The following is a 20,021-nucleotide window of genomic DNA, read 5'->3' as shown; positions in this document are numbered from 1 at the left end:
ACACTTTTAGCATTCCAAACTGAAAAATACAAAAGTTTGATATGCACTGTTGACATTATGGGACATTAGAAATAGAAAATGTTGCTGCTATAAATTGAGCACTAATCAGTACAAGTCGGTATCATCCCTTTGGAAGTAAATTTAGCAATGCAGATTACAATTTTAAATATGTGCATATTGATGACCCAGAAATACATGCCTCAATTAAAAAAAATTTCATTTTATTTCGTGTGTATAGGTGTTTTCCCTGCATGTATGTCTACACCACTTGCATTGCCTGATCTCACAGAGGGCAGAAAAGGGCATCAGATCTAGACCTGGAGTTAGAGACGGTTGTGAGCTGCACAGTAGGTGATGGGAATTGGACCTGGGTCCTCTGGAAGAGCAGCCAGTTTTCTTAATCACTGTGCCATCTCTTCAGCTCCCATTCCACAGATTTTTATCCTGCAGGTCACTTCCAAACGTAAAATGACATAAAATTGGTGACTGTAATATTTTAACATCAAAAGAGAAAATATTCCAAAAGTCATCAGAAGAGAACTAGATAAATTATGATCTATCTATATGAGAGAAGACTATACACCACTATGTAGAAAAATATAATATACTGATAATGGAAAATCTTGACAATATGTTAGTTTTCAGCAGCTTTATGGAGATATTCTTTGTAATTCATACAATTTTACCAATTAAAAAAATACTTCGGGAGTTGGAGAAATGGCTGCTCTTCCAGAGGTCCCGAGTTCAATTCCCAGCAACTACATGGCAGCTCACAAACATCTGTAATGACATCTGGTGCCCTCTCTGGACTGCAGGCATACATGCAGACAGAACACTGTGTACATAATAAATAAATAAATCTTTAAAAAAATATACTTCGTGGGGCTGTAGAAATAGTACAGTGGTTAAGAGCATTTGTTGCTCTTGCAGGGGACCCAGGTTTGGTCCCAGCACCTACATGGCAGCTCATAGCATAATTGTTGGTACAGTGGTGGCACATGCCTTTAATCTCAGAACTGTGAGTCAGTGACAGTCTATGAGTTTGAGGCCAGCCTGGTTTGCATACTGAATTCTAGGACAATCAGGACTACATAATGAGACCACGTCTTCAAAAAATAAAATAAAATAGATTTAACAGTAGTTAAAATTTGTGTTACATATATTTTACCATTAAATCATTAAAATTATTGCCATTTTTTTCCTAAAATGAAAACTTCCTAATTTTCCAAAGTTAGCCCGTTAAAATGTGCTTAAAGAAACTAAATAATTAAAAATATATAAATTATGACATGTCAAAACCCTTCTTGAAGTCCAATTCCAGAGGATCAGTCACCCTCTTCTGGCCTACGTGGGTACTGCACACATGATGCACAGACATACATACAGGCAAAGCACCCATACACATAAACTGAAACAAATCTCTTTTTAAATTTAAAATAGATTCTTTTCTCATACAGTATGTCCTGATTATAGTTTCCCCTCCCTCTCCTCCTCCCAGTTCCTCCCTTCCTCCCCTCCTATCCAGATTCACTTCCTTCCTGTCTCATTAGAAAAGAGCAGACTTATAAGCGATAACGACAAAACATGGCAAAGTAAAATAAAAAAGGATGAAGCAAAAACTGTTATCAAAGTTAGACATGGCAACCCAACGGGAGGAAAAGTCTCAAGAGCAGGTGCAGGACTCAGACACCCATTCGATCTCACAGTGAAGAGCTCCATAAAAAATACTAAGCTAATAGCTATAATATATACTCAAAGGACCTGGTGCAGACCCACGTAGGCCCTGTGCTTGCCTTTTCAGTCTCTGTGAGCTCACATGCACCTTGCTTAGTTGATTCAGAGGGCCTTGTTCTCCTGGTGTCCTCCATCCCCTCTGATATACAAACATGCAAGCAAAATACCCATATATATAAACCAAAATAAATCTCTCATCTTTTCCGAGACAGTGTTTCTCTGTATAACAGCCCTGACTGTCCTCGAACTCACAGAGATCCACCTGTTTTTGCGTCCTGAGTGCTGGGATTAAAAGCATGCACCACCACTTCCTGGCCATGTTTTCTTTAAGTATATAGTTCAGTAAGTTTTGGTTGGTTGGTTTTCAGCCATCATCACCATCTAAATCCAGAATATTTTTGTCTTCTGAAAAAACACTGTACCTTTTAGCATCCCTGCCTAGCTCCACCCCTCCTTTCTGACCCTAGGCAACCTGTAATGTGTCTTCTATCTATAGATTTACCTGGCATATCTCATTGAATTGAACTCATTGAATTGAATTGTGTCATATATTCTGTGGTTCTTTGCATCTTCTTTCACTTAGCATAATGTATGTGATGTTCATTCATCTGTGTTTAAACATTTATTGGTCCTTCGTTTTCTTTTTGGCCTTCAAAGGGAATAATATTGTATGTATATATTGTCTCTCACTTATCTGCTCATGGGTTGATTGCTTTTATAAATAATGTTGCAATGAATATTCATGTGCCAGTTTTTCTTCCATTTCTGTTTCAGAAAGACCTAGGAGGGGAATTGCTGGGCCATATGGTAACTAGTTTAACCTTTTGAGGAACTTCAGTTGGTTTTCCAAACAGCTGCCCTATTGTACCAACAGTAGTATACGAGCATTCCACTTTCTCTCTGTTTCTTCTGTATCTTCACCAAATCTTGTTATTGGCTTTAAAAAAAATCTATTTTGTGGCGCTGGCAATGGAGCCAGGACCACTTTCGTGCTAGTCAGGTATTCTTCCAGTGAGGTATAGCCTAAGATCTGGTTGATGCCTTTTTTTTTCTTAAAATGACAATTCATGGAAAGTAGTATATCACTGTGTTTTTGTTTTCATTTCCCCAGTGGCTAAAGATTGTTAAGTGTTTTTTGTTTGTTTTTGTTTTTCTGAGACAGTGGTTCTCCCTATAACTGTGCCTGTCCTGGACCTCGCTCTGTAGACCAGGCCTGCTTCTGCCCCCTAAATGCTGGGACTAAAGGCTTGTGCCACCACCTCTCGGCCAAGTGTTTTTTTTTTTTTTTTTTTTAATATATCTTTTTGAATTTTTCTTTGGAGACAGCATCTCATGTATAAAGCTGGCCCAGATTGACCTTGAGTTTGTGGTCTGTCTTCATCTCCCGAGTGCTGGAATCACTGGTATGCGCCACCACATCTGGTTATGAAGTGCTGAGGAAGGAACTCAGGCTTTGTGCATGCCTGGCTAGCACTCTGCCAATGGAGTTGCTTTCCTTTAGTCAGTTGTAAATCTCTAGATACTTACAAGGTAACAAGATTCAGATCTTACGGCCATCTTTAACTGGGTTGACTTTTTACTATTGAAGTTTTAGAATTCTTCTGTGTGTCTGATAGAAGTCCCGTGTCAAGTATATGAATTGAAAAAAATTCCTCCCTTTCTGCTTGTTCTCTCTTTGCTTCCTGTGTGTGTGTCTCTGTTTGTGTTCATGAATATTGCTAGACATCAAATGCAGGACCTCACACAAGCCAGTGAATTAGAATATTCTACGGCTGCTAAGCTACATCCTCAATTCCTCCTCCTTCCATTCCTCCTCTTCCTCCTCTCCCTTCCCCTCCTCTTCCTCCTTCCCCTTCTGTCTTTTAGAGACATGGTCTTACTGTGTAGCAGTCCTGGCATTCACTCTGTAGACCAGGCTGACCTCAAACTCACAGAGTTCCGCCTGCCTCTGCCTCCGAGTGCTGAGATTAAAGGTGTGCACTACAGTGCGTGGATCAATACATTGTGGCTTTTGATTTATGTTCTAGATAATGTTGTAACTAAGTAGAACTAGTAAGCTATAGAATTGTCCATATAATAGATTAATTTAAAGGATGAGAAGGGCATGTATTTGTGTTTGCTTATTTGTATTTTCATAGAGAGCCCCTGGTCAGTTATATGAGACACTGATAACAAGAACAACGAAACTGAGCTAGAGAGGTGGCTCTGCGCTTACAAGAATGTACTGCTTTCGCAGAGGAACCGAGTCTCATCACTGCACCCACATCAGGCAGCTCACAGGCACCTGTGATTCAGGCTCCACGAGGATCCAGCACCTCTGGCTTCCATGGACAACCCTTCACATGCGCATGTGCATGCATGCTTACATACATGGCTGAAAAAGTAAATCTTGAAAAATCAAGTCATATTTGCAGGAAATTTGATGAACTTGACATTATTCTGATAAGCGAAATAAGCCAATCTTAGGAAGACAAATGCCAAATGTTTGCTCTTGTACATGGATCCTGCATTATAAATATTTGTGCACAAATGTGTGTGTTTCTGTGTAGGTCATAAAACAGCAAGACAATCTTAAGGGACTGTGATAAGTAGAGGAGGGGAGTCCCTGGGGAAGGAAGGAACTCAGTCAGAGAGGTAGGAAGCACAGGGTAGGGTAGAGGAGGAGGAAAGTAAATGATATATGATATATATGTATAAAAATACCACTTTGTATGTTACCTTTGAAAATTACTTAACGGAAGGACCCCCTTCAGAAATAGAGCCCAGTAACAATTTTCTCTGTCTAGAAAGAACTGGGGAGAGGGCCGTAGAGCTGGCTAAGGGGTTGAGAGTACGTGATGCTCCTACAGACTTGGCTTTGGTTTCCAGTGCCCACATGCTGGTTCGTAACCATGGGCAACTCCAATTTCTGGGGACCTGATGCCCTCTTCTGACTTCCTCGGGCACCAGGCATGCATGTGGTGCGCATACATGCATACAGGCAAAGCACTCATACACATAAACATTAAATAAATCTAAAAAGTATTTTAGAAAGAAAGAACTGGGGACATATGAGAGATGGGAAAGTAAATTAATTACCTCATGTACCTTTTAATGCTATTTCATTTTGACTCAGATGAAAGAATTAATTATATTTTACATTATATATAATAACAATGAATTTTAAAATGCAGTGGTTAAAATGAAACCTAGAATTAAGCTAGCACACTGAGAAAATTTCTAAACATGGCCTCAAAAAGGCAAGACAGTTTTAATTCTATATGGTAGAAAAAGTCTGAGTGCAAAAGTACAAGAGAATGGGTATAAATTGATACAACCTTTTTAGAAGAGTTTAATGGTGGGTACATGTCTTAGGGTATTATGAATGTAAGCTGTGATGTTTGATACTATATATTACAGATATATAAATTATATATCTGGTATGTGTGTATGTGTGTGCACATGCACTGGGGTTCAAATCCAGAAATTTGTACATGCTAATCATGTGCTCTAAATCAGAGACTGAGATTTATCTCTAGCTAATTGGATACATTTTTATGTGCATGCATGTGTGTGCAGCGCATGCGTGCATGTGCCAAAGGACAACCTAAAGGTGTTGTTTCTTAGGAACCATCTGCCTTGTGTTTTGAGACAGAGTCTCTTGCTAGCCTGGATTTCACCTGGTAGGCTAGGCTGGCTGCCACTGAGCCCCAGGGATCTGCCTGGTTTTGCATCCCTAGAACTGGATTACAAGCATATGCCAACACACTTTACATTCTGACATGGATTCTGGGCATTGAACTCAGAAGCCTTGTCAACCAAAGCGTGTTTGCAGCCCTTTAGATACATTATGATTTAATGTTTATGGCATATGATGGTTGTGTTGGGCCATAACCTCACTGTAAGTTGAACCTTTGTACTCCAGTGAGGAAGATGGATAAGCAAAACAGTTACATGGAAATAATGAGCAGTGGAGATGAGAGACCCCTGGGCTGGCCTGTGTGACTACAGAGGAAGGACTTCAATTGTAAGCAGCCGAGTTCTGGTAGTTTCCTCTCTTTGTTTCTGTGAACTGATGTTCTGGTCTATTTCTGCAGGCTATGCTGTCCTCCAAACTCTGCTAAGAAGCTCCTCGGTGAACCTTTTGTCCTGAGACAAGCTGTACCTGTGGATTTGTTTCCCCACACCCCACACTGTGAGCTGGTACTCCTCTTCACTCGAGAAGACTAGGAGACTGCAAGCTTATAAGGATGACGTTTCAGAGACGTCCAGGTTTGGCATGTTGCTGCATTGGAGCCCAAGGATGTATCATCAGGGGAAGCGGTCTTTGTGTTCTGAGCAAGAAGAACATAGCTGGCCGCCTCCTCTGAGGCAGATTGAACTATAGCTTGTCGTATTCCTTTGGGATTACCCATATTTGCCTAGCTTTGAATGCGCCTAACTCCTTGGACTTTTTACAAAGCAAAATCAGGGCCTAGGGAGATTGCTAAGTGGATAAAGTGCTTATTGCACATGTACAAGTGCCTGAGTTTGCAACTCCAGCATTCACATACAAATAACAGGTCATAGTGGCACACGACTGCTCTTGCAGTGCTAGGAAGTGGAGGCGGGGATCCTGGTGGCTTTCCTGACCAGCCAATCTAGCTAATAAGTGTACTCCAGGTTCCGTGAGAGACCCTGTCTCCAAAAAGGGAGCCTCCACAAGTGTAATCACAGACACACACACACACACACACACACACACACACACACACACAAACACACACATTATACACACACAAAGTAGGCAAAGTTGTGTGGTGATTATAGGATAGTTGGGGTTTCTAGACTTTGACACTTCAAGAATGTTCTTTGATTTTTTTTTTTTGAGTGAGAATTGAACCCAGGGCCTTGGGCTTGCTAGGCAAGCACTCTAAATCCCCAACCCTAGAATGTCCTTCGATAATGTGGTTATGTCCATGGCAGGAGAAATGGCTCAGGATTCACAAGCACATGCTGCTCTCCAGAAGGCTTGAGTTTGATCCCTAGTATCCATGTCAGACTGCTCAGAAATGCCTGTAGCTGTAGGTTCAGGGGATCCAGTGCCCTCTTCTGACCTCCATGGACACTGCACTCACATGTACAGACCCACACTCCCCCACATGTAAATACACATAATTAAAAAAAAATATTTTTAAAAAGGAAAATATGGTTATCTCCAGGAGTAATAACACCATTTATCTTTTACCTGTAGAAGAATTGTTCAGTAGAGATACCCAGAGGGGTTAAGAAACTCTCAAAGTAGGGGTTGAATACTTATGATTATGCTGAGTATTATGGGTGAAGACAGCGCCAGAAGTCTATAGTAATCCACTATGTACTATAATAAAATAATATTAGAACTAACTATATTCACTCATCTCTAGTCCATGAACCTTTCAATTCTGGAGTTGTCCTTGGGTGGTTGCCCAACAATTTATGCTCTATTTGAATACTCTAATGGTCAGAAGACAAGGAAATTAGCATGTGTGGCCAGACTTGCAAAATAATAATCAGGTCAACAGGTAGTTAAGATTTTTCTCAATTCTAAATGCTCCTAAAACAGACTGCTTCTCAAAAGAAGATAGTTGTTAAAACTTATGTAAAATGTTGTATGTGTATATTTTTGAGGTAGGGTCTGTCTTAGTGTTCTATTTGCTGTGAAGAGACATCGTGAGCAAGGCTACTCATAAAAAAGGATTTGATTGGGGGCTGGCTTACAGTGTCAAAGGGTTACCATTATCATCATGATGGGAGTGTGGTGGCACAAAGGAAGGCAGGATGCTGGAGCAGTAGCTGAGAGATTTCCATCTGATCTGCAGGCAGCATGCAGAGAGAGAGAGACATTGGGTCTGGTGTGGGCTTTTGAAACTTCAAAGCCCACTCCCAGTGACACACCTTCTCCAACAAGGCCACTATTGGTGAAATTATTAAGGCCACTCCACGTAGTTAAAAGGGAGGTTGATTTTGTGGGGTAACTTACAAGTGAAGGGATAGGTGGGTTGCAGGGTCTAGGAAAGGTGCGGCGCAGTCCGGTGGTGTTCTCTGGAGAATTCTGCTGAGTCTGCCTCCAGTGTCCAGGGTCCAGGAACCAAGAGAGCCGGCACATCCAGATCTTGGGTCTTCAGGGTCCTCTCCTGTCAGTGACTTGTAGGCGTGACAGTTACGGAAGCCTCAGTGGGGGTTGGAACTTCCAGATCAAAGCTGGAATGGCTACCCACTACAGGCCACCCCTGCACCCCCACCCCCGTGAAGCTAATGGTTTAAAACTCCTTTCTTTCTTACTTATTTAATTGTTTATTTATTTATCCCCAGCCCAATCAACTTTCCCTCTGTCCTTCCTCTCCTCCCAGTTCCTCTCCCTCAGCACCTGCCCCATCCACGCCTCCTCCTTTCTCTTCAGAAAAGGGCAGGCCTCCCGTGTACATCTGCTAGCCATGGTATATCAAGTTGCAGTAAGACTAGGCACCTGCTCTCCTCTTAAGGCTAGACAAGCTAACCCAGTAGGAGGAAAGGGTCCCCAAAGCAGGTAACAGTCTGAGACAGCCCCTGCTCCCACTGTTAGGACTCTCACAAGAAGGCCAGCCTACACAACTGTAACACATAGGCAGAGGGACTAGGTCAGTCCCAGGCAGGTTCCCTGGTTGTAGTTCAGTCTCTGTGAGCTCCTGTGAGTCCAGGTTAGTTGATTCTGTGGGTTTTCTTGCGATATCCTTGACCCCTCTGGCTCCTACAATCCTTTCTCCCTCTCTTCCACAGGATTTCCCAAGGTCTGCCTAATGTTTGGTGATGGTCTCTGCATGTGTTTCCATCAGTTGCTGGGTGAAGCCTCTCTGATGACAATTGGGCTAGGCAACAAGTATAGCAGAATATCATTAGATATCATTTCATTGATTTTTTTTTTTGCCAGTCATCTTTGGTTTTACCTTAGGTCTCCGGGCTGTCCAGCCTCTGGGTCCTAAAGGCTGCTCCTCTTAATCCTTCCAAACAGTTTGTCAACTGGGGACTAAGCATGCAAATCTATGAGCCTATGGGGGGCATTCTCATTCAAACCACCACAGGATGTCATGTATTCCAGGTTATTCTCCAACACACAATGCAACCAAGAATGATCTTGAGCTTCTGATCATCTTGCCTCTATCTCCTGAGTTTTGCTTCAATTACACATGTGTACAACCATATGCAATTTTTATGTCATGCTGGAGAATTGAACCCAGGACTTTGCCTGTGCTAAGCAAACACTCTATCAATAGAGGTACATTTCCAACTAGTTTTTGTTGGTGTTTTGAATCAAGGTTTCACTTAGCCCAGGCTGGCCTCAACCTCCTTATGTAGCTAAGGCTGCTCTTTACCCCTCAGATTATATTAAATTATATTATGGATGTGTGCCACTACTCCCACGAATGCTGTGCATTGTTTTGGAGATACTCACGTGCAAGCACAAGAAGAGACATGGAAGTTCCAGAGCACAGCATATTATACACTCACAGTGCTAGAGTAGGAGGTATGCCACAGTCCATATAGGGAAGACACCAGAATAATTGGGAGGCAGAAGGCAGATGTAAGGGAACGGTTTGGGCAGTGTTCTTGATTGGGTTTTCCTCAAGAAAGGCAGGGAAGGGACAACAGTTTATGATTGACGCCTTTGAGCAGTCTTGGCAGGCTTTGAGCTATAGGGGTCGTCTCTAGTTGGCTGCTACCTGGCCCTGGGATGCTAAAGGTAGAAGAGTATTGCCTTTCTGGGTATTCATGGCAGTTCCAGGAAGTATGATCTAAAATGGTTGTTTTATTCTCCAGAGATGTTGTTTAGATCTGGGAACGTTCCCGCAGGCCCAAGTGTCAAAAGCTTGTTCTTAGCCTGTGGCACCATTGGGAGGTAATGGAGCTCTTAGGTGGTAGGGTCTAGTGCAGTGGTTCTCAACCTTCCTAATGCTTCAGCCTTTGAGTATAGTTCCTCATGTTGTGGTGACCCCCAACCATAAACATTTCTGTTGCTACTTCATAACTGTGATTTTGCTACTGTTACAAATCTGATATGTGACCCTTGTGAAAGAGATTGAGACCCAGTTTGAGAACCGCTGATCTAGTGGAAGGAAGTTAGATTATTGAAAGGGATGTTGGGATCCTGCTCCTTTCCTTTGCCTCTCTTTCCTTCCTGTTTATCATGAGGTGATAAGCTTTTTCTCCACCCTCTGTTCCCTTGTCCTGATAATTTGACTTGCTACCAGCCCTAAAGCAATGGGCTAAATGATTGTGGTCCAGAAATATGAGCCAAAACAAACTTCCAAGTTGTTTATCTGAGTTTATCATGGTTATCATGGTTCAGTGATGGAAGCTGGCTAACATATAGCTTTGGGCTCAGCCCTTGACATCTCTAAGAATTGACTAGCCCTGGGGGAAGGGGCAGAATCTTTAGCCAGAAGGTTAATCAAGATGTCAAAACAACATTGTATACAGAAATGCACACAGTACACAGAACAGTACATACTCATTTAAAAACATTAGAAGGGAGCTGGGCTCGGTGGCTCATGCCTGTAATCCCAGTACTTGAAAGGCTGATGCAGCAGAGTAGCTGTGAGTTCAAGGCCAGTCTGGACTCCATACAGATTCATTGTTTTGGGGAATAGCTCAGGGATCAGTATTCTTTTCTTCCTTTAAATTCTTTTTCATAGCACATATTTATTATACATGTCGTATTTCATAAGGGTGTTTTTTTTGTTTTGTTTTGTTTTAATGTTCTAGTTCTTTTTTTTTTCTGGGCTGTTGCTCTTGGAGATTTCTTTAACAACGGTTTGTCTTTATGCAGTGCACATGATACCATTGCATCAGGACATCTTCATTCAAAACTATATTTGTATGCTGGCCACCTCTTCCCTGCAAAACCTCCTTACTCCATTCACGTTCGTCCTCTTTGATCACCTAGAGTTTTCAATTCTACTCTTAGGTCATAGATGTATATTTCAAATCTTTGAACCACAGATGAGAGAAAATATGGTATTTGTCTTTCTGAGACAGGCTTAATCTGCCTAACATTCATCTGCCTGCAAACTATAAAGTAGTCTTATGTATGGTTGAAAACATTCAGTTGTATAGCCTTTATCAATTTCTCTGCTTTTGGACATGAGGTATTAATATTCTTTTTTTTTTTTTTTTTTTTTTTGGTTTTTCGAGACAGGGTTTCTCTGTGTAGCTTTGTGCCTTTCCTGGAACTCACTCGGTAGCCCAGGCTGGCCTTGAACTCACAGAGATCCGCCTGCCTCTGCCTCCCGAGTGCTGGGATTAAAGGCGTGCGCCACCACCGCCCGGCCCAAGGTATTAATATTCTTAACATGTACCGTCCATACGTCTAATGTGCAGTCAAGGCTGAGAACCGGTACTCTAGAGGTGGGCCTTCACTTTCCCAATGTGTTCTTTGGACCAGCAGCTTTGGCATGACTTGAGCCAGTTAGAGGCACAGCGTTTTAGACGTCATTCAGCTGAATTAGATCCTCTGGGGCTGGCATCCAGAGATCTGTGTTTTACCATCACTTGCTGGTGATGCTGCTACACACTCGAGTTACAGAACCACTAACGCTCAGCCTTGGTTGCACACAAAACACCGAAGGACCTTTTATTACGTTCGTTTGTATGTTTGTTTATATGTGTGTACCTGTGGGGGGGGTCAGAGGACCACTTGTGGGAGTTCATTTTCTCCTTCCACTGTGTAGATACCAGGGATGGAACTCAGATCATCAGTGTTGGTGGCAAACACCGTTATCCTCTGAGCCATGACGCTAGCCCCTAAAGACCTCTTCAAACAGGCTCTTGACGGTAACATCTTCAGCAATTTCTGTGTCATACATTCCGAGTGTGGCCTCAGCACCGTTAGTTTCAAAGTTTCCCATACAACTCGCCCGTGTGTATGTGTGGGGTGGGAATCCTTGTCTCAGGTTTTTGTCTCCAAGGTGGTGTTGATGTGATGGATAAAAGTGCATAACAGGTTGCAGATACTCTTTCTCACTAGACCCAGCCAGGACTTCTTATAGTGCCTTGTATCCCTGGAAAGCATTTATTTTTGCATGTCTTTCATAATCATTTGGGTGGGTGTGCTGGTAAGCTTTTTGTTTTGTTTGTCAGCTTGACACAAAGTAGAGTAATGTGGGAAGAGGGAACCGCAATTGAAGAATTGCATTCATCAGACTGACCTGTGAGCATGTCTGTGGGGCATTTTCCTGATTGATGATTACTGTGGGCAGATGAGCCCACTGCGGGTGGTCTCCTCCCTGCAGGTGGTCCTAGGTTGTATAAGAAAGCAAAGTGGGCCAGCCAGAGAGCAAATGAGTAAGCAGCACTCTTTGTGGCCTCCCTTGACTTCCTCCATCTGTAAGCTATAATTAACTCTCTCCTCCCCAAGTTACTTCTAGTCAGGTGGTCACGGCCTTTCTCTCAGCAGTAGAAAACAAACAAGAACAGCATGGGAGAAATGAGATTTCATACCGTCAGTTGCTAGTAATTGTAGATGAGCCATAAAATTAACCCTCATCCACTCATGGGAGAAGTGAGGTCACGTTCATCTGAAAGTAGGACAGGTGTTTTAAGGATTTATCCTCAGTTACTTCCCGTCTTTTAGAACTGGCTGCTTCTCTTTAATCTCATTTTCAACTTGCTGAAGGCAGGCAGGGATAGCTCAGCAGATAAAGGCGCTTGCTGCCAAGGCAGATAGTCAAAGAGTTCAATTCCAGGACCCACCTGGTGGAATGAGAGGACCGACTCCCGCAGGTTGTCCTCTGAGCCCGCATGCATGCCCTCTGAATTCCTAAATGGATGTAAAGAAAGAGGTCCGTTTTTTTTTTTTTTTTTTTTTTTTTTTTTTTTTTTTTTTTTTTTTTTTTTTTTGGTTTTTTGAGACAGGGTTTCTCTGTGTAGCTTTGCTCCTTTCCTGGAACTCACTTTGTAGCCCAGGCTGGCCTCGAACTCACAGAGATCTGTCTGGCTCTGCCTCCCAAGTGCTGGGATTAAAGGCGTGCGCCACCACTGCCGCGGCCGCCGCCACCGCCGCCGCCGCCCGGCAAGAGGTCCGTTTTAAAAGGTCAAGTTGCTGAACTGTCAAGTGCCAGTTGTACCGTGGCGCCTTTCTCTGTTTGTGGTTGGTTTGAGACCGGCTCTTGCTCTGTAACCCTGGTTAGTGTCCTCCTGCCTCAGCTTCTCTAGTGCTGGCATTGCAGGCGCGAGGCACCGCTGTCTGCTTCTGCCATTGCTCTTCCGTCAGTTTTGGAGTTTGAGCTGCCACAGGGTCCCCAGGCCTCGCTGCCCGTTCTGACCACTTGCACTGCATACATTCAGCGTATGGGTGTGCTCATGCCGCCCCTTGCATGTGGAGGTCAGAGGACAGTTTGTAGAAGTCACTTCTCTCCTTCCACCCTGTGGGCCCTGGGATTGAACTCAGGTAGTCAGGTTTGGCAGCAGTCACCTTTCCCCACTGAGCCATTTTGCAGGCCCTCCTGTGATGCTTTTTAAAATCCTTCTAGTTTGCTGTCGCTAGAAATGTAGAGGAACACGTTTGTGCCATTCCACAATGTCAGAATTTATTGACTAAATTCATGAGGTTTAGCAGGTTCAATGACAATTTGTCACAAAACCTACCTACCTTGGAAGCCTGGGTGAGGTGAATGCAAGTTCTTTTATTCCAGTCTTATTCACTAAGTCTCATATTATACAACATACAATAAATATATGGATATATCTCTGTGTATGTGTATGGGTTACAGAATGAATAAGAGTTAAGAGGCTGCCGCAGAGTTCAAGAGGTTTTAGAGCCAGGCTCAGAAAAAGTCTGTATTGACAAGACAGTGAACCAGCCCGTGTTGGGAGGGAGCTGCTCAAGGCATGTTTTGGAGCCAAACTGCAGTGTTAAACTATGAGGTTAAAAGACAGAACCGGGTGGGGAGCAGGAAATAGTGGGTTAGGTTTAGGCCCAGATGGGCAAACAGGTGGATGCGCAGGCACTTGAATAGGGTTCCTGAACAGTGAGGAACCAAGCCAAGTCAGGGAGTCATTGGCCTTTGACATGCACATACTACCAGATGATAGGTTGCTATGGGGCCCTGCCATCACATGTTAGGTGTCCAAGTTGGTAATTTGGTGGTGGTGGTTGTTTGAGGCAGGGTTTCTCTTTATAGCCCTGGCTGTCCTGGAACTTGCTCTGTAGACCAGACTGGCCTCAAACTCAGAAAACTCACAGTGGTGGCGCACACCTTTATTCTCAGCATTCAGGAGGCAGAGGCAGGCGGATCTCTATGAGTTCAAGGGCAGACTGGTCTACAGATCAAGTTCCAGGACAGCTAGGGCTACACAAAGAGTTCCTGTCTTGAATATATATTCATATATACATATACATACATACACACACACACACACACACACACACACACACACACACACACACACATATGGAGTCTCCTAGGGCAGTGCACAGTTTGAAAAGCCACTGTTCAATACAATAAGGGGTCACTTAGAGTAAGGCATAATGGCCAGATCTCGACATAGTTCATAGGACGTTCTGACTTAATTGGTGTAGGGTATGATCCAAATATCTGAATTTTTGATGTTTTGGTTGTGAGCCTAACCCTTAACAGCTGAGCCATCTCTCTAACCCAGTATCTGGATTTTTTAAAGCTCCTTGAAGTTATTCTGAATGGGCAGCCACTATTATGATCCTCTGGTTAAGGTAACAGTTCCCAAGTTTGTCTATGCCTTAAACTCCTCCAGGCATTTTTTTTTTCAAACATCCAAGGCTTAGACTCCACCCTGACTAATTAAATTGTCATAGTCTCTGGAAGTACCACACAGATATTGAAGGTTCCAGTGTGTGCACAGCACTGGGAACCACAAGGTTAGAGTATTTCATGTGGCTGGTTGTCTTCAGGCAGGAGAAGAGAATGACTGTCATTTGTGAGATTTAAGTCTTCTAACCCTGCACCCTTAAGATCAAATTACAATTTATAACTCCTAGGATCATTAGTCATTTTTCCTAGGAATATAATTCACAATGGCTTGCCCGCAAAGTGCAGTCGTGAACCGTTGGCAGCTCTCTTAGAATTTGCCAATTAGTCCAAATTCAGGAGGACACTTGAAATGGAATATAACTATTATTTCTGAGACCTAACACATTTTCCCTCAGCAGATTCTATTCTGCTAACATATATATTTCCACTTTGTATTTTTCATTAATTTTCCTCAGAGGAACCCTGCTAGATGACATTATCCACGCCTGGCCACAAACCACACAATGGAGAGACATGTATTGTAAATAGCTCCAAGCCCATGTGTGGGGTTGGAGAGATGGCTCAGTGCTTAAGAGCACCTGTTACTTTTGCAGAGGACCTGGGTTCAGCTCCAGGTACTCACATGACGGCTCACAACCATCTGTAACTCTAGTTCCAGAGTACCTGGCACCCTCTTTTGACCTCTGTGGGCACCATACATACATGCAGATGAAACATTCATATACAGATTTTTGTAAAGCCCATTCATAACTATTAGCCTCAAAGATATTTAGAGGGCAGAGGTCCTTAGTCTGGAAACCTGAAAAAAATGCAACATTTCAAGGTGTTAGTTTAAACCATGCGCTTTGGGATTTTTGAGATAGGGTTTTGCTATATAACCCTGGCTGGCCTGGAACTGCTATGGAGAACAGTCTGGCCTTGAACTTTCAGTGATCCTCCTGCTTCTAGCTTCCAAGTGCTGGAATTCAGGTGAACACCACTGACTCTGGCTACCATAGATATTTACTAATTATCTTTAGTTGTAACTAAGCCAAGGAACGTTTGAGAGCAAGAGGGGGCTGCATTATGTATGCTTAGCTGCTTAGCAGTCACCCCCACTGGGCTGTACCTCTAACATCCAGCAGTGTCTGAACTGTGGCAGGAGCTTGGAGAGGCAGTTTGATATGTCAGCTAAAAGGAGCATCTTTTTTCAGGCTGGCCTGGGCTTGAAGCTTGTCTGTCATTTACATGCTCTGTGACTTTGGACAACTTACTTGATGTCTTCGACTGTTTCCTGACCCTCTTCCTGTAGGATAAGGATAACGGTGGGATACACAGATGTTGTGTCTCTCTCACCCATCATGAGCTGAAAATACATTTCATCTACCTGACCCACTAAAGCTAGCTCAGCAGCCATTGTACACAGTAGAGTGGCAGCTGTTTACTTTTGGGATGGCGTGGATGACTGGAAGGTACCCAGCATCATTAGAGTGCACGGGACTACACATCTGTAGCCTAGGAAAAGACCTGAACCCAAATCCAAAATATATTTTCTGCCAAACGTGTATCATTTGCAGCACCATAAAGCTGAGGAATCGCTAACTTGAACCATTGAAAGCTGCTACTTAATTTCAGGCAAACAAAAGCACACATTGCAGAGTCCCTTCCCCGTTGGTGTGGGTGTTTGTTTCTCAGCGTTTATGTTATACTTAAATATTACAGTCTCTAGTGAAAATTTAAAATACAGTTTGAAAAATGAAGCAGAGAAAAGAGACAGGGAAGGCCATCTCTCTCATTGTGTCACCTTCACAATATTACTTGCTAAAAATAACCCGCTTGTCAGATCCCTTTGTACGATTGTAAGAAGTGCTAATGTAAGACATGTGTTTTTGACACTAACCCTGATGAGGTGTCTTGGATTCAGGACTTAGGTACAGATACGATGTCGTTCCCTTTTGGGTTCAGGAGCTCAGCACTATAAATTGCTCCCAACACCTACTTGTTTGCCCTTTTTTAACCCCCAAAGAGAAAACTTGTTTCTAAGATGGGGAACACTGTACTGTATACGATCCTGTATTAGATACTGAGTGGAAAACAGGCATGAGTGGAAAAGACTGGTGAATCCAAATAATTGGTCGTTTTGATCAGTGTACTGGAGGTAGGTAAGATGTTGCCATTAGGGTAATCTAGTTGAAAGGTCTATATAAATTCTTTGTACTATATTTATCTAAATCTAAAGTCTAGTTCAGTGTACGAAGTTAACAAAAACAACCAGAACTTAGACATCTGGGTGTGGTGGTATACACCTGTTATCCCAGCACTGTCGAAACAAAAGAGGAGAATCATAAGTTCAAGGCCAACCTGGGCTACATAGCAAAACTCCATCTCAATCTACACCCCCCAAAAAAAACTCGAGTTTAATAAAACAACCAAACTAAGCATTGACTGAAAGCCAGTCCTAGAAAAACAAGGTCTATGTAGGTACTGAAGCAGAGTCTCCAGAGAGAGAAATTTACTCAAGTTGATACCTGGATGGATAAAGATGACTAATTAATTCTGAGTGCTGCCTGTGACCAGTTAACAAGGTAGCTTTTAGCTAACAGTGGCTTACAAATATGGACCAGCTAGCAGTTTACCAAGAAAAGGGGAGGGTGGTTTCCTTTGTTTCAGAATAAGTGAGTGCATTTCAAAACATGGTAGCTTGACTTAACAGAGACCCAAGTGTGTGTAAGTTCTTCTCTTGGAATTGTTTGGTTGGCTTGGGGTTCAGAACGAATTTCTCACTGTGGCATTCAGTTCTTTAAACCCTGAATTAAATTATATTCGGAGTTTACTACTATGCGAACTAAAGAGCAGATATATCTGAACCTCATATGAGAATGAAAATTTTCTTTAAAAAAATCATTAGGCTAGGGCTATAGCTCTGTTAGTAGAGTTTCCATCTAGCATACAGGAAGCCTTTTGTCCCATCTGCATAAACCAGACATGGTGCTACATGCCATTAATCCCAGTACCTGGGAAGTAGAGGCAAAGGGTTAAAAGTTCAAGGTTATCCTTGTCAACATAGAGAGTCTGAGGCAAGCCTGGCCTATAATGGGCCTCATATCTTAGTTAGGGTTTCTATTGCTATGCTAAAACACCATGACATAAAGCAAGTTGGAGAGGAAAGGATTTATTTGGCTTACACTTCCATATTGCTGTTCATATTGAAGGAAGTCAGAACAGGAAGTCAAACAAGGCAGGAACCTGGAGGCAGGAACTGATGAGGGGCCATTGAGGGCTGCTGTTTATTCACTTGCTCCTTGTGGTTTTGCACAGTCTGCTTTCTTATAGAACTCAGGACCACAATCCCACCCACAATGTACTGGCCCTCCCACATCAATCACTAATTAAGAAAAAGCTCTACAAGATTGCCTACAATTCAATCTTGTAGAGACATTTTAATTGAGGCTTCCTCCTTTCAGATGACATTAGCTTGTGTCAAGTTGACATAAAACTAGCCAGGACACCCCCTCCCTCCCACAAATGTATGGATGCCTAGCATGTTTTTATCCCAGCTAGAGACAGAAGGATAAGTTCTAGGCCAGTCTGGACTGAATAGTGAGACTTTGTCTCCAAAAAAACAGTAAGAAAAAAGTATTGTGGAAATTGCCATGGACTCTTAACAGAATTATAGTGCTCATTCCTTTCTGAAGCTCCTTGGAGATGTACTCTTCCATGTATGCTTTCAGTAGTTGCAGTCAGCATGCTTTTCCGTCGTCTGTTGTTTTCACTTAACATCATTTCACATTCTGATCTCCATCCCCGCAATGCACATAATTGTGTGCTTAATGGCTGTGTAACATTCCATTGTGTAAAACAGCATGCCAGTTCTTAGGGCTGGGCTTACTTTCATGAGCAGACCCAAAGGCCTGCTGTCTCTTAGCACTAGAGGTTTATTTTAGTCCCTGGAAGTGGCAACTAGCATGCGCGTGGGATCCCGTAGGATTCTTGAGTCACCAGCACACAGCACTGTCTGCTTTGTTAACATTGCTCTGCCTACCACTCCACAGCAGAGCCTCCCCAGGCTGCCTGGACCTGGGCTGGACTCCTCCTGGGTGCAGAGGCAGTAGTATAAGCCCCCAACTTCTACAAACCCTGACCCAGATCTGCTGCTTCCGTCCCTCGCCTGGGATCACAGTGCTACTGGTGTCCCCCACAGAGTCTGAAGGGAGAGAAGTGTCCAGAGGCACGAGGATGGGTTATTCCAGCTGAAGGGATAGGATAGAGGGCAGGGATGCCATGACCATAACTCTTGGTGGCTGAATGGATGATTCCAAGTCCAAAAAGGTTGAATGAAAGCTTTCTTTCTTCATACCTCTTCTTGGCAGAAATTCCAATATTTGGTCTCCCAATAAAGATAAAGGGCTTGTGGGGTTGGGTAATAAAACAGTGAACCCTGATTTGACTCTTATCCTAACCATGGCCACTGCCGTCTTCTGGGCAAGAACAATAGTTGGCATGCGGGATTCTTTTGAGAGAGAGTAGTGTTTGGTTCATCTCATTATTATGTCATTCCAGCAACAACTGCCTTGAAAAGACGTGGTTTGTCATTTTACCCTAAATTATCACTGCTCTTTCCTTGTTTTTTTTATTTTTTAATTTTTTTCAGAGGGGCTCATGTAGCCCAGGCTGGTATCAAACTTGCTCTGCAGCCATGAATGACCTTGAACTTCTGATCCTCCTGTCCTTACCTCTAGAGTGCTAAGCTAGACACGATCATGCCCTGTTTTGTGTGCTGGGATCAAGGAGCACATGCAGAGTTCTTGGGGACTAGAGTGCAGGAGCTGAAAACCATGTAGAGCAAAGGGCTGCCCCTACCTAGCCACAGTAAATCCTGTAGTCCCAAAGCCAAGATCTGCCTTGAAAGAACTAATAGATAAGTACCTGAACTATGTGGAGTTTGAATTGGGGGCCAAGGCTATGTATGTGCTTCAGTACCTCTGATAAGATGTGCCAATTAATCATCATCGTCAACTTGACAGCTTTAGAATCTCCATGGAAACGCCTCCGGGTACATCTGTGAGGATGTTTCCCCAGAAGGATGACACCCTGAATGTGTGCAGCAACACCACAGTGGCAGGGGGTGGTCCTGGACTGAAAAGGGTGTGTGTGTGTGTGTGTGTGTGTGTGTGTGTGTGTGTGTGTGTACATGAAAGTGAGCTGAGCAGCAGCCTTTCTTCCTTTCGGTTTCCTGCCTCGGCGTGCGCTGTCACCGGCTGCCACGTGCTGTGTTGGCACAGCTAGAGCCACTCTAGATACCGTGCCTCTCTCTCCCTTCATAATGGACTTTATTTACCCTCAAACTGTGAAGTAAAATAAACATTTCCTCAAGTTGCTTTTTTTCTGATATTTTGTCCCAGCAACTGGAAAAGTAACAAACACACCGAGTCTAGGCTCTAAAAGTCCTGGAGGAAGGCCAAGACGTGGATAAATAAAGAGAAACTCCAAGGCAACCATTTGCCTTGAATACAATTTACACGCTTGATTCAAAACAGTAGCCTTTGC

At 43.1% G+C, this 20,021-nt stretch overlaps 1 protein-coding gene across 11 annotated transcripts in view; it reads left to right on the top strand.

Annotated features, from left to right (window-relative positions):
• The window catches only part of Trmt2b (tRNA methyltransferase 2 homolog B), an 88,965-nt gene that overhangs the window by 42,050 nt on the left and 26,894 nt on the right, over window positions 1–20,021 (top strand). For 10 of the 11 annotated variants that reach the window (XM_028875019.2, XM_028875025.2, XM_028875018.2 and 7 more), the window contains one exon: window positions 5,811–5,985. In XM_028875019.2, the coding sequence (XP_028730852.1) occupies window positions 5,811–5,943 (133 nt within the window). In that variant the 3' untranslated portion in view covers window positions 5,944–5,985. Of the gene's footprint in view, window positions 1–3,872; window positions 5,089–5,810; window positions 5,986–20,021 lie in introns of those variants that run through there. The other variant, XM_037199427.1, reaches the window with a different exon arrangement.

Source organism: Peromyscus leucopus, chromosome X, assembly GCF_004664715.2.
Source record: "Peromyscus leucopus breed LL Stock chromosome X, UCI_PerLeu_2.1, whole genome shotgun sequence".
In the NCBI taxonomy this organism is placed as follows: domain Eukaryota; kingdom Metazoa; phylum Chordata; class Mammalia; order Rodentia; family Cricetidae; genus Peromyscus; species Peromyscus leucopus.
This window is presented reverse-complemented; position numbering and strand designations above follow the sequence as displayed.